This window comes from Melopsittacus undulatus, chromosome 1, assembly GCF_012275295.1.
Source record: "Melopsittacus undulatus isolate bMelUnd1 chromosome 1, bMelUnd1.mat.Z, whole genome shotgun sequence".
NCBI classification, from domain to species: domain Eukaryota; kingdom Metazoa; phylum Chordata; class Aves; order Psittaciformes; family Psittaculidae; genus Melopsittacus; species Melopsittacus undulatus.
In genome coordinates, this window is record NC_047527.1 from 106,249,459 (window position 1) to 106,261,658 (window position 12,200).

The window sequence follows — 12,200 nt, forward strand, 5'->3', positions numbered from 1 at the left end:
ACCTAATGCCTTCAGGAGCTCTTCTCGCACAGCAGAAGTGAACTTTCTGACCAGACATAAGGTTGTCATGATAGCAAAGAGCAAGTTGTAAGATAATACAATATAGAAGTTTCCCAGCCAGTTAAACCTTCCGAAGTCTCCAAGCAGATCAAATCTGGTGATTCCTGTTAAAATTGCATTTAAGATTTATATCAAAGTCTTGATCACATTTTTTAAGAAACAGGAAAACATTGTAGCATTTTTTACATATGGAAGCAAAATTCAGACAACACACTACTTATAGCAGACACATGGTTAAACTCAAAAGGCAATGTTCTCAAGGTCATTTCACTGAGCAATATAAAACTGTAAGACACACTTATCAAAGTGTTTAAGTATCCTAGTGAAATGCTTGAACAATATGATTTTAAGTAAATTGTCTATTTAGATAAGAATTCTGCTTCTTTAACTTCAGTAAGTATAATTAAGAAAGAAAAATATCAGTATTAGTATGAAAAATGCTTGAAATCTCAGTTCCTATGAAATCCATATCTATTCCAGAAAAGGATGAAATGTATCGCAGGCTTTCTTTATTAAAAATACAGGCAGCAAAAAGCCTTTCATTAGAGCCACAACATCTTACAGCAAACGCTAAGTCTCTGTGTTTTTTTGGAGCCACTGCTTTTGAAACCAAAGTTCAAAGACATCTTTCCAACTGCAGTTTTTCTCCTAGATATACCCACCACTACAGCCACCAAGCATTTGCACAGAAGGAAAAGAGTTTGACTGAAAGACAGTGCTGACAGGTGTTCACAGTGGACCTCATAACACTGATGCCTGCGCTTTGTGTTGATCAAAGGCTAGTCAATCACTACAGCTAAGTGAGCAAAATTCTTCCAAAATGTGGAAGTGTTTATGAGCTGCAGAGTCCATCCCAAAAGGCAGAAGAGGAAGAGCCAGCAGTTGTTCCTCTGTTAAGCCTACATCAGGACTGCACTGAATAAAGGGCAGAATATTGAGATGATACCCAAACAACAGTTGTCTAGGATTGATGAGCCACTATATTCCCCAAATAGATTTGCACAATGTTGATGCATGCTCTCACAGTTGAGACCAACACTGAAAAGGAAGGAAGCTTTCCTCACCCCAGAGTTGAAACGGCAGGAGAAAACTAGGCAAGCAGAAAATAACCTGGCTCAGAAATTCCTGGAAGTGAGTTGCCTATTATCCTATTTTGAAAAGGTTTGGGGGCTTTGAAGAACCATGACTTAAACGGTGATAATAAATGAAGAGAGGCAGAATTAAGGGTCAGTTATCTTCCTCTCAAGGATATACCTGGCACTTCTGAATCTCATTGTATCTTGATACCCAAGACTTACAGCCAGCTATCACAACAGTAAGAGATACAAATGCTCCTTGTACTCAGCATCAGTCATTTATATTAAAAACATGGGAATCAAATTTGACATCTAAGAAAACATGTTAAAAATTAAGAAAATGAAAAGCAGGATAAAGAAAAAGAAAAATGTCACTTGAAACTGATCAAACTAGCAAGAGAAGCAGGGAGAAATATAAAAAAAAGCACAGAAGGTCTTAATACAAAAAGAAGACACCAGCTGACTTAATTAACTGGTAAACAGATGAACAACAATAAACACAAAGCTGCTTTCACACTTGAAGGCAAACAGTGTCCTTAACATTCTCAGAAGCAGCCGTGTTCTAGTCAGACTGTAGAGCTACAGGAAAATTGAGAAAGTCAGGTTTGAATGTAGAGCCTTCCAGACCCTTAAAGGAAAAGAAACAAAAACAGGTAGAGCACTGGGTGAAGAGTTCTCTGGAAAAGAAATAATACTTCTTGCCGCAATGAGGTTCAAAAAAATATCTAGCAATAGAGCAGGCATTGTAAAGGACAAACAAAAATTAAGCCTGACATTTCTATTAGAACAGGTGGGGAAAATATTGCTCATTAATTACATTTTTCTCTTAAAGTCACTCCTCATTAGGAAAGATCTGACAGTATCATTTTGTAAATCTGTGGGAGAAAAGGATTAAAAAGCTTTCGGTGACTTCCTGATAGAAGAAGTATCTACGCAGCCCACTAAAAAAGAATTTCCAAGACTGCAATTCGAAAAATTATTCAGTAGCTGAACAGAAAGCAAGAGCTCTAATGGACACAAACAGATACCCAAGAAAGCTGGCACCAATTTAACAAAAAAACCTATTAAAGAATTATTTGGGTTAAAAAAACCCAAGCAGACAACAACTATGTTTTTAGATTGTACATGCAAGTAAGTTCAAAAATCACTGTTTACTTAAACCATAATACTTGAGTGGAATTCTGGGAAAACTTTGTATATTAGAAATTTCAATTTTGTTTGGACAACTCTTTGTTTCTGTTTTCTGTAAAGTGCCCTGCTTCCAGTTTGTTTCTCAGTGGTTAGCAATACGGCGCTGGTATGAAACGTTTTTGAAGGAGGACTATTAAAAGGCTAAGAAATGTGTTAACTTGTTTTTGTAAACACTTTCCTGGAGTTCTAAAAGAATGATTAGAGACCTGCACCACCTACATATCCTAGATGAGTGTTATGTAAAACTTGCAGACTTGTACAAAATTCTATTTCCATTTTTAAAACTTGAAAAACATCAGTACATGTGTTAGATAACATCTGCTTTTTTACCTTTCCCATAATGAAGAAGTCTAATCTTTTCCATATAGTCTAGAAACTTGCCTTTTTAATAAAGTGAAAAGGCTATGAATCTGCTTAACATATTTATTTCTTTTCATCTATTCAATGCCACAGGGTGGTAGCATGTAGTGCAACACACTGATATTTTTGCAAAGCGCCACATGACTCACTGTACTCTAAGACACTCTATTAATCCTGTTTGGACAGCTGTGACTATGCATTTGTTAGCTGTGTGTTAATTGTTCCATCTTTTTTCTTCTTTTATTTATCTCTATGGCAAACTATTCAGGAATTTCATTTGTTAGTCTTTTTTTCAAGTGAGTTTTACCATTAATCTGTTTCCTATGAGACAACAATGCACCCAGCATGTATACTTACTTCCACAGAATCCATTTATTATCAACTGTTAATCTCGCAGATCATTAACAATTATTTCCCTTTAAACAAGTGATGAATGCAGTAGCTTAGTGGACATGTTAAAATGGATTAATGTTAAAAATCTGTTCTAAATCACTAATTTTTCAACATAGCATCTTGCTCTTAAGCGCTAGAATTATTTTATTTGTAAGAACTTTATCGTACTGGCTATAGTTTAAAAATGCACTAGTTTAAATAGTTGTTCTTTTGCATTTGTAAAGTTTTCCTACAGATTTTTAAAACATGAGCTCTATGATGTGTATTTTCAGATTCAACCCTCCAAAGTGTGTTAGAGATGGGGTTTTTGTTTGTTATAGAAATGATCTAATAAACCTAACAAAACTCTTCTATAGATATATACAGCATGAAGAGGTACAGTATAATTTACCAGAAAATATTAACTACTCTTGATTCGACAGTATTCTAGTTGAAAATAAGATGAGCGACAGAACCATGTGGTACACACTACTGATCTGTGGGCCTGAGCTTAAACTCCTAAGCTTGTACTAAAAATTCATACAGCCTGTTGTGTAGATTTTTATTTCATTTACTGTTCCAAATGAAATTCCCGTTACCTGAAAGCATTCTACACTACTTAAACATGTGATAGGTTTGCAACCTAACTTCAAGAACTCAAGTTGAAGATTACCCAATTAAACAAATGAAGATACAAAGCACCTTGTCTTTCCAAACAGTTAAAATAGTTTTTTCACTCCAAATGCTATTGCCAGTTCTTAACTATAAAATCAGAACTTCTTCAGTTCTACTATGCTGGAAAATTGAAGTAACAAAGAATGCAAGGAGGAAAAATGAAAGTAGGCTGGTATCATTGCTGATAAATAACTTCAGTGAAATTACAGTATTAACTGTCCTTAAGACAACATATGCACTCAATATTATCTTAAATTTTAAACCTGAAATCCCCAAATGTTTGGTTGGTTTGTTTTGTTTGGGGTTATTTTCCCCTCGAAAACTGAGCACTGTAATGTCCTGGTGAACATGAAACTATTTTATACTGCCCTGATCAAGCAGTCTACATATCTATTCTTCCCACCAGAAGTTTAAAAACCTAACCTACCTTTTTAAAAGCATATATTCTGTAGAAAACGCTTAGCGTCTTTTTTTAGAATGTATATATAGCAGTTTATGTATGTAAAATGCATGTTCAACAGCTCGTGTTGGCATAGAAAAGGCCACACATACATGCCCTTTCTATGGAGTTTTCTTTGGTTTTGTTAACTCTGTTAAGCATCCTCTATTACAAGGTGTTGTACTTCCACTTCACTTACCCAATGTTCTCGACATCACTGGCAAAGCAGAGCTCAGCACCAAGATTGAGACACAGTTTCCAATGATCTGTTTAAAAACGATAAACATTTAAATTAACTATGGAATTGCTGAAGAAACACAGTGGTCAAGATGAGAAAGAAGAATTCCTGAAAGTTACATCCTTTAAATTGGACCTAAAGCAATTTACAGGAAGATATTGTTAGTCCTGCTCACTTCTGCCACACATCTCCATATGGTGTTATGCAAGATGAAGATGACCCAAGGGATGAGGCAAAAAAATCAAATATAGAATCATTTGCTTTCAATCATACTTAGATTTAAAATAATTCAAGACTACCATACTGCAAAGCATCAACTGTTTACTTAATTCCCGAAACCTTTTGATAAAAGACCCATTCCACAGGCTTAGAATAGATGACTGATACATCAGCTTAAGCTTTGTAGGTAACTGCTTGCAGGATTAGCATTATTTAAAAAATTACAACAAAGAGCTTCCTTTCAATTGAATGCCTGTTGACTACTTTAAATAGAAGGAAGAAATTCACAGCTGTTAGATTTTACTCCAGTTTTTGTGTAGCCTTTATAAAGAGTAATTGAAACTTTCTCTCACAAGAGATCATTTTCTTCAGTTCTAATTCTATCAGAATCTAAAATAAAACCCAAAACTTTCTTGAAAGTAGGCAGACATTCCTGCGTTCACTGTTTGTTTCCACACTATTCCTGGTGTACTGTAAACAACTAGTACAAAACATTAGGAACATTCCAACTCCCTATTATCTACTGTAACCATTCTGTGTTTATCTACTTTCTCACTTTCAGCAGTTTATGGTAAAAATGTCTATACACTACTTTAAAAACACACAAACAAACAACAAACAATGAAACACAAATTAAAAATCATTAAATTCATCATCTGTTCCTTGGTTACTGAACACGTCTCCTTGTCAGTTGTGGGAATATTCTACCAAAAACCTAACCATGTTCCTCTGTATGAGGTAACAGCACTTGTTATTCTGAAGCCAGTGTGAAATTGTAGAAAGTCAAATTAGCCTCAAACTGCAAAATGTTGCTGAATATACCTCCTCAGTCTTAGTTTAATTATTCAAATTTGAATTACTTTGTCTGTATTACTTCTAGCAACCAAGTTCTTCAGATTTCAAACAAACTCCCTGAAGTACAGTTAGCACAATCAAAGTTACTCATTAGCAATACCCTTCCTTTGAACAAAGTTCTTTCACTAGCTTTTCTATAGCTAGTTAACAAGCTCTGCTATTCCCAGCTTTTTACAAGTGAATGGATGCCATCCAAACTAAACAGAGCACATCCTTTTTCCCACTCATTCAGCATTTTGAAAATCTTCCAGTTTGTGTTTACCCAGCTTACAAACAAATACTGATCACGGCAAATGAGCCATTCAGGGTAATTACTAACTAAAAGAGTCAGTTTGTCTTGGGTGGCAAGAAAGAGGGGAAGGGGCCATCACCATCACAGACTTTACCTTACCTTTGTCATAGTTGTGTCATCCTTCCTGGGAGTAAAATTCTCAAAAAACCGAAGACTGTAGAAGCCGACGACAGAGGACACCATAAGATAGCTGTGAGAATCAAGGAAAAAGGGACCGCCAAGGAATGCGAGTTTCACTCAAGTTCTCAGCAGACTCCTAAAAGTCTTAAGAAGCAAAGGGAAAAAAAGAAAACCCTACACACACACACAAAAAAAAAGCCACCAACAAAAGCCAAAACCATGCTTTGAGTGCTTGAGAAGGACTGGCCTGTATCTCTTCTTCCCAGGCAAGTGTCTTAGTAGATTACCAATGTCCCAGAAAACTGGACAGAGTACTTGTTAACAGACAGAAATCTTCAAGAAAGGATACAAAATCAAAATGATTTCAAGTGCTGCTCCCACAAAACCGAAGGTGGACAGGGAGGCATTTCCTATTCCAGGCCCCTGTAAGCAGAAAAATATTTTGCACAATTTAGTAAGATACACACAACTGTGACATAAAGTTAACTTTTACCAGGACCAAAAAATCTAATGTCTTACATGAAATAGTCTTTTCTCAATTCAGTGTTTAAGGGGCATCTTAATGTTCTAACCTTCAAGTCTCCCATCCTATGCAATGGCATCAGCCAGCTTTCAAACACGAGTGAAATGTATTACTAAGACAGAAGGTACAGTGATTCATATTTTACACACATGGCATCCCACCATGCTACATTCCATAACTACTCCATTACTTTGGAAACTAAAATAAATGGTTTCAAAAGGTAGCATTTCTAGTTGTTCACAATACACAGAGTGGCCATCACCGCTAGAAACCTTGTATAGCTCTGCAAACTTACATACAGTGATACACAAGGGAAAGCATTACTAAGTTAATACAAAAATCATCATGATTAAAGACACAACACCTCAGTGTGCTGTTGTTTATTTTCCTCAAGGACTTATAATAAAAGATGAGCACATGTCGTATTTTAAGTGGAACACAAACCAAGATGAGCTTTTTGTATTGGTTTTTAATATAGTTTCTTAAATTGAACATTTCTTGTCCATAAAAATGTAGGAAACATGAAGAAAATACAACTCCAGATTACTGATTTACTTTAGTGAATCACCGTATCTTCACAAAGATACTGGACTAGTTTTATCAAAAACACACTATAACATGACATGTAATAAATGTTTATGTGAGCAGAGGGACAAAACCTAGAAGCAAAGCTAAGGCAAAGGCTCATTTGTTTCCATGTTATTAATGCAGAAGTTCTCACTTGCACTATTCTAAGGGCTCCAAAGGTTTACTAAAGTTATGAAAATCACACATAAAGTTTACTTTACCCCTGATCCCTTTGGCATTGCAGTCTCATCAACCAACAGGTAGAGAATGTTGAGAGCAACTAAGAGGACTGAGATGGACTGTAAGGAAGCAGAAACAGTCCTGTTATTTAAGAGTATTCCACCTTTTTTAATGCATACATTAATCCCCACCAAATTTTGTAATGTTAAGGATTTCTTTTAAAAGAAACGTTTCAAGAGAAGAAAGTCAAGTTTGTTGTTTAAACACACATCATTCAATTTCAAAACTACCCTCCCAGATGACAAAGAATTCTTTATACTTTTCACTGGGGAAAAAAGGGAAAAAAAGGTAAAAATTCTTACTGTCTCAATCAGTAGCAGTATCATAACAGCTGGATAGACTAAATTCCTTTCCCAAGCAGAAGCTTTTTTCCTCCATTCTGTTCAGAGGAGAAAACACAGAAGCTTAATACTGTACATCACCTTGGCAAAATACACATAAAAATCATTCAGCTGTCTATAAGCATTTCTTGTAACTACGGTTAAGAAAAGTAATCTTATCTTGAACTGACACCAACCAGTTCATAAAAATATCCACCCTGAACAGCTGTACAAAGCAATGGCAAAAACATGAAGCCTCTTTAGAGAAAGACTGGGCAGACAGAGAGAAGGAGATTTTTTTTCTTGTTTACACTCATGTTTTACCACAGCACTCCTCCCCCTTCTCCCCCCCCCACATACAGCGAGTTCTGCAAAGGTTAAACTACAGCTAATGTTAAATTATGCTGTTTACATGTCTATTCTAGTACAACCTAAAGGGACAGAAGAGAATTTTGAATATTTAAACAATATTTTCCTCTTACAACATAAGGCAAGCCAGATAAGACTCACTCACTGCACATCACTAGTACATCTAAAAAGAAAACCTCACTTTTTCTTCCCAGTCTTAAGTTATCCCACCAATTAATGCAAAAAACCTGCAAACCTTTGAATAAATAAGGAGACTTCTGTCAAGCAGCTGCCATTACCAGAAGTATCACTTTTCAGTTTTAAAAGACAGAAACCTGCTAAGAATTATTTTACTGTTCTTAAAAACAACCTTTTATAGAAGTAATTCAGAAACAGAGGAAAGTAATGTCTTTATTTCAAATAATCATAAGTGTATCATTACATGTATGAAAAAACATGCTATTGAGCTCCATGCAAGGAAGTGAAGATGTTACAATTTTTCTAAAGTTACATTAAAAGTAAGATTCAATTCAGACTCCCTACTTTAATTTGTTTGTTAGAGGGGTGTAATGATTCCATGTAATGTAACTGTAGAAACTATGATTATTTGAAAGGACTGCAAATGCACAAATTTGTTTAATAACAAAGTGGAATCAAGCAAGTGGCTGCTACAAGCTAAACACAACATCTTAAGGTCACTTATTAAACCGTAATCCACATGAAACAGTAGGGGGAAAAACTGTATTACCTAAATTTGTTTTCCTGCTTTTCACCTTTTCAAGCTCCCGTTCCAACTCTGCTGCCTGGTATTCCACTGTGGAAGATATACCTATTAACACAGAAGACAGAATTTTCTTTTGGATGAGATTAACTATAGTACTGTAAGACAGACTGTGACAATTCAGATTTAGGAAGCATCACATGAACACACATGGCTTTAATCTTCAGGTGTTTGAGACTCTTCAACTACTTTTCAAAAATCAGACACTTAGCCAAGAAACCTCTAACTCTGTCTGACCAGAAGAGTTCAACACATCAGGGGCTTTGAGTGTGAATTTCTTTGATCCCTGCCTATTCTGTTGGCTGGCTGCTGCAAGAACTAAGAACAGCTACTGCTGAACTGTCGCACAGGTCCAAAACCCAGTTATGGTGTGGCAGCCTGAAACTGGATGTCTCAAATGCCTCATTCTTCTATCTCCTGATGATTCATATATTAAGATGTAAAGAATCTCTCGATGTTCTTCAAGTGCATTATTATTATTTAGCAACTTAAAGGCAAAGCGCACCATTGCTCCAAACTAAGTAAGGTGGTGGCTAGGCCTTCAATTACAAGTTTATGCCACTCCATCCCTTTCCCCAGTCCTTTTTCCTCAGCAAATTCAGTTTCCATATTGCTGACCTGCTTGTTGACTTACATTCTGCTCATATCTGTTCACCCAATTTGGTCAGTCTGTCTGTGCCAGAGTTCCCTCTGACATCCACAATCAGATATTCCTCACAACCACATGCGAGATCACATTCTTTCACTCTCCTTTTTAAAGTACACAGCATAGGCACGTCACTATTGTACAGTTATTGAAACTCTCCTCTATACCCGCTGAAAATTGACAACTGTAATATAAATTCCTCTCTCCCTTGCTGATTTTCTGCCTAAAAGCTGCTCAGCAACTCTTTCTCCTATCTATATATGGGCTCTAGGAAATCCAGCCCATTTTCCCTCTCCATCCTTTTCCTTTTCTATCTCCCATTCTCTTCCAATCTTTTCCAGTGCAAGCACACTGTGGTTTCTCCCCTGGATTCCAGTTCCTATACAAACACTGCAGTGTTGAAGCAATGATACAGCTCTGGAATGCTGACTAGAGATCTGCTATTTCAGTTCTGATCTCATCATACTTTAACCTTTGCAGTCACACACTGGAAATATTCTTCCCAGCATAAGTTAGAAACACTATCCTTTTGCCCTACTTTCATCCCTTTTTTCTGTATAATCTCACCTGACAGTATGTTACAAGGGCTCATATTTTCCCTGTCTGTTCCAAGACAGTCTCTCTCTGTGGCAGCGACAGTTCAAGGTCTTAATAAACCTTAAGTCCTGTTATCTTCTTTCTCTATTTACACTGATGCCCTTCACCTCATAACCATTCCCTACCTTCGACCTCACCTTTGAATGTGGGCTAACCTGTAATAGCACCATGCTCCCGGTACCTTTTTTAAATACACCCTAATAAATTTCTGAGACTATTAGTCTTGTCCAGGTTTTTGTCTCCTATCTTCATCATTCACCTACAAGAACTAAACAGCACTCAGGCTGCTGGCAGAGTAACACTACTTTATATTCCAGTCTCATTATTTCCTCATTTTCTGTTGTCTGCTCATCCATCCAGCAATCTCAGTACAAGATAAGAAGGTAAATTCCTCATCCCATCCAGCTCCCACATTCTCCATATTACAGCACAGTGAAGTCCTACCTGAACACCCAAAATAAACAAGAGTATTCCTTGAACTTTAAAAAAAAATAAAATTAAAAAAAGCTTTTATTCTTTTTATTTCAGAGTATTCACACTGATTTTCTCAATGCAGACAAGCTATCAATGAGGCATCCAGCTGTTTCAAAAATTGATTAAATGTTTAATTGCATGCTTCTTTCACACAGAGTAATACACATAACACAACTGCTGTGCTATGCTTAAACATTCATTTTTTATATCAGTAACATCATGTCTATGATGCAGTAGTTAGAGCTTCACGTATATATATATCTCAAATCCAACAACCAAGCAGTAAGACCTACAAATGCCACTTTCTAACCATTTCTATTCACTTGAAGTACTTGCAATACGAATGTCAGTTTAACTTCTGTGTATTTAAAATAAGTTATCATATATGCAGGTTTTCAGAAAACAGATAGCTTTAAAGTATCTAATTATCATTATAAAAATAAGCTTTTGTACTGATGCATTCCCTCTGATAAAAGTCTAAACCATCTATTTTATAGAACTATTAATTACTGTAAGTTGAGAAAAAGGATAGCTATAAAGCTCAGCGGAAAAAGTCTCAAAACCTTTAATAGAAGCAGTTGAAAAAGACAAAAAAAATACGTTAGCATCTTACATTTTCTTCTTCTACATAATTGTTTTAAGGGTCTCTGAGGAAAAGCTTTATTCAAGATATATGTTGTTTTGAAGCCTCAGTATAAAAATCTAGAGCTTAAACCACAGATATTCAACAAAGCCAGCACGATTACATTAGGTCCCTAAGAGATACTTCAATAGAAATTCTGAATCATATTTAAGTGCTGCTGTAGTTCCTCCTTAAAAATAGTAGCAAACAACAGATTGCTATACAAAAGGATATTTTACGACAGGGGAAGGCAAAGTTTCAGAGCAGTCAAAAGAGTATTTAAAAGGATGCAGCTAAATTCTTAAAAGCTCTATAACATTAGCTTTATTTCAAACATGCACAAAGTTCAATGTCAGCGCTGTCTAGCCAATAAATCAAATTGGTAGACGAGACTTGTTTGGACTAGCAATGAAAAGTTAGAAGGGATTCTCCAAGAAAGCCACAAAGCAGCTCATTTAAGGTCAATTTAACGGTATTATTCTGTTTTTCTTCCAGCCCCGACATAAGATTTCAGTACCTCAAAGGAAATTGTAAGAGTATCTATTTGCATTCCCCCTAGGTGATTGGCAGTTCAACACCAATTAGTTCAAAATTACACTGTTACTAGCGTGCAATAAAAACAACACCTTTCATCTTTCTTACATAGGTAAGGATACCTTCAGAGCCAATAACTTTGATCAAGTAAGTATTTTTGATCCTACCCCACCCGTCTCTTTGGATTCAGGAAAACTAATAGCTGAAGGCAACTTTTTTCTTTTAATATAAAAAAGTCCCAGCTTTATTCTTCGACTGTAGGAGTGATGTGGGTGCTGAAATATAATACACTGGAAACAAACATTTTCCCAAAGCCCAGTATATCTTCAACAGATAAAAATACTAGGGTAGATAACACAATCAAACTTTCCCCTCCCTCCTCCTCCAATTTTCAGTTATACACTGTAGACACCTGAGAAGGAAGAAAACTGGTTTCCGCAAAGAAGATATGCAGTTTCACAGTTAAATGTATTTTAAAATATGAAGAGCTTTACAGAATACTCTTATCAACTGTATCACAGTCACAACAGTTACACCTATACGAATCAAGAATGGCACCAGCTCACACAGCTAAACGTTTTTCCTCCTCTGAAAACAGGCTTTACCCAGCCCGTTCAGTGGGAACAGCAATTCACGTTAGCCCTTTCCCAT

At 36.1% G+C, this 12,200-nt stretch overlaps 1 protein-coding gene across 3 annotated transcripts in view; it reads right to left on the reverse strand.

Annotated features, from left to right (window-relative positions):
- The window catches only part of LMBR1 (limb development membrane protein 1), a 78,949-nt gene that overhangs the window by 10,128 nt on the left and 56,621 nt on the right, over positions 1 to 12,200 (reverse strand). For 2 of the 3 annotated variants that reach the window (XM_005142121.3, XM_034074641.1), the window contains 7 exons: positions 8,644 to 8,724; positions 7,530 to 7,606; positions 7,209 to 7,286; positions 6,247 to 6,320; positions 5,877 to 5,967; positions 4,373 to 4,439; positions 3 to 164 (listed from right to left, as the gene is read on the reverse strand). In XM_005142121.3, coding sequence (XP_005142178.2) covers positions 3 to 164; positions 4,373 to 4,439; positions 5,877 to 5,967; positions 6,247 to 6,320; positions 7,209 to 7,286; positions 7,530 to 7,606; positions 8,644 to 8,724 — 630 coding nt within the window. The remainder of the gene's footprint in view (positions 1 to 2; positions 165 to 4,372; positions 4,440 to 5,876; positions 5,968 to 6,246; positions 6,321 to 7,208; positions 7,287 to 7,529; positions 7,607 to 8,643; positions 8,725 to 12,200) is intronic. The other variant, XM_034074637.1, reaches the window with a different exon arrangement.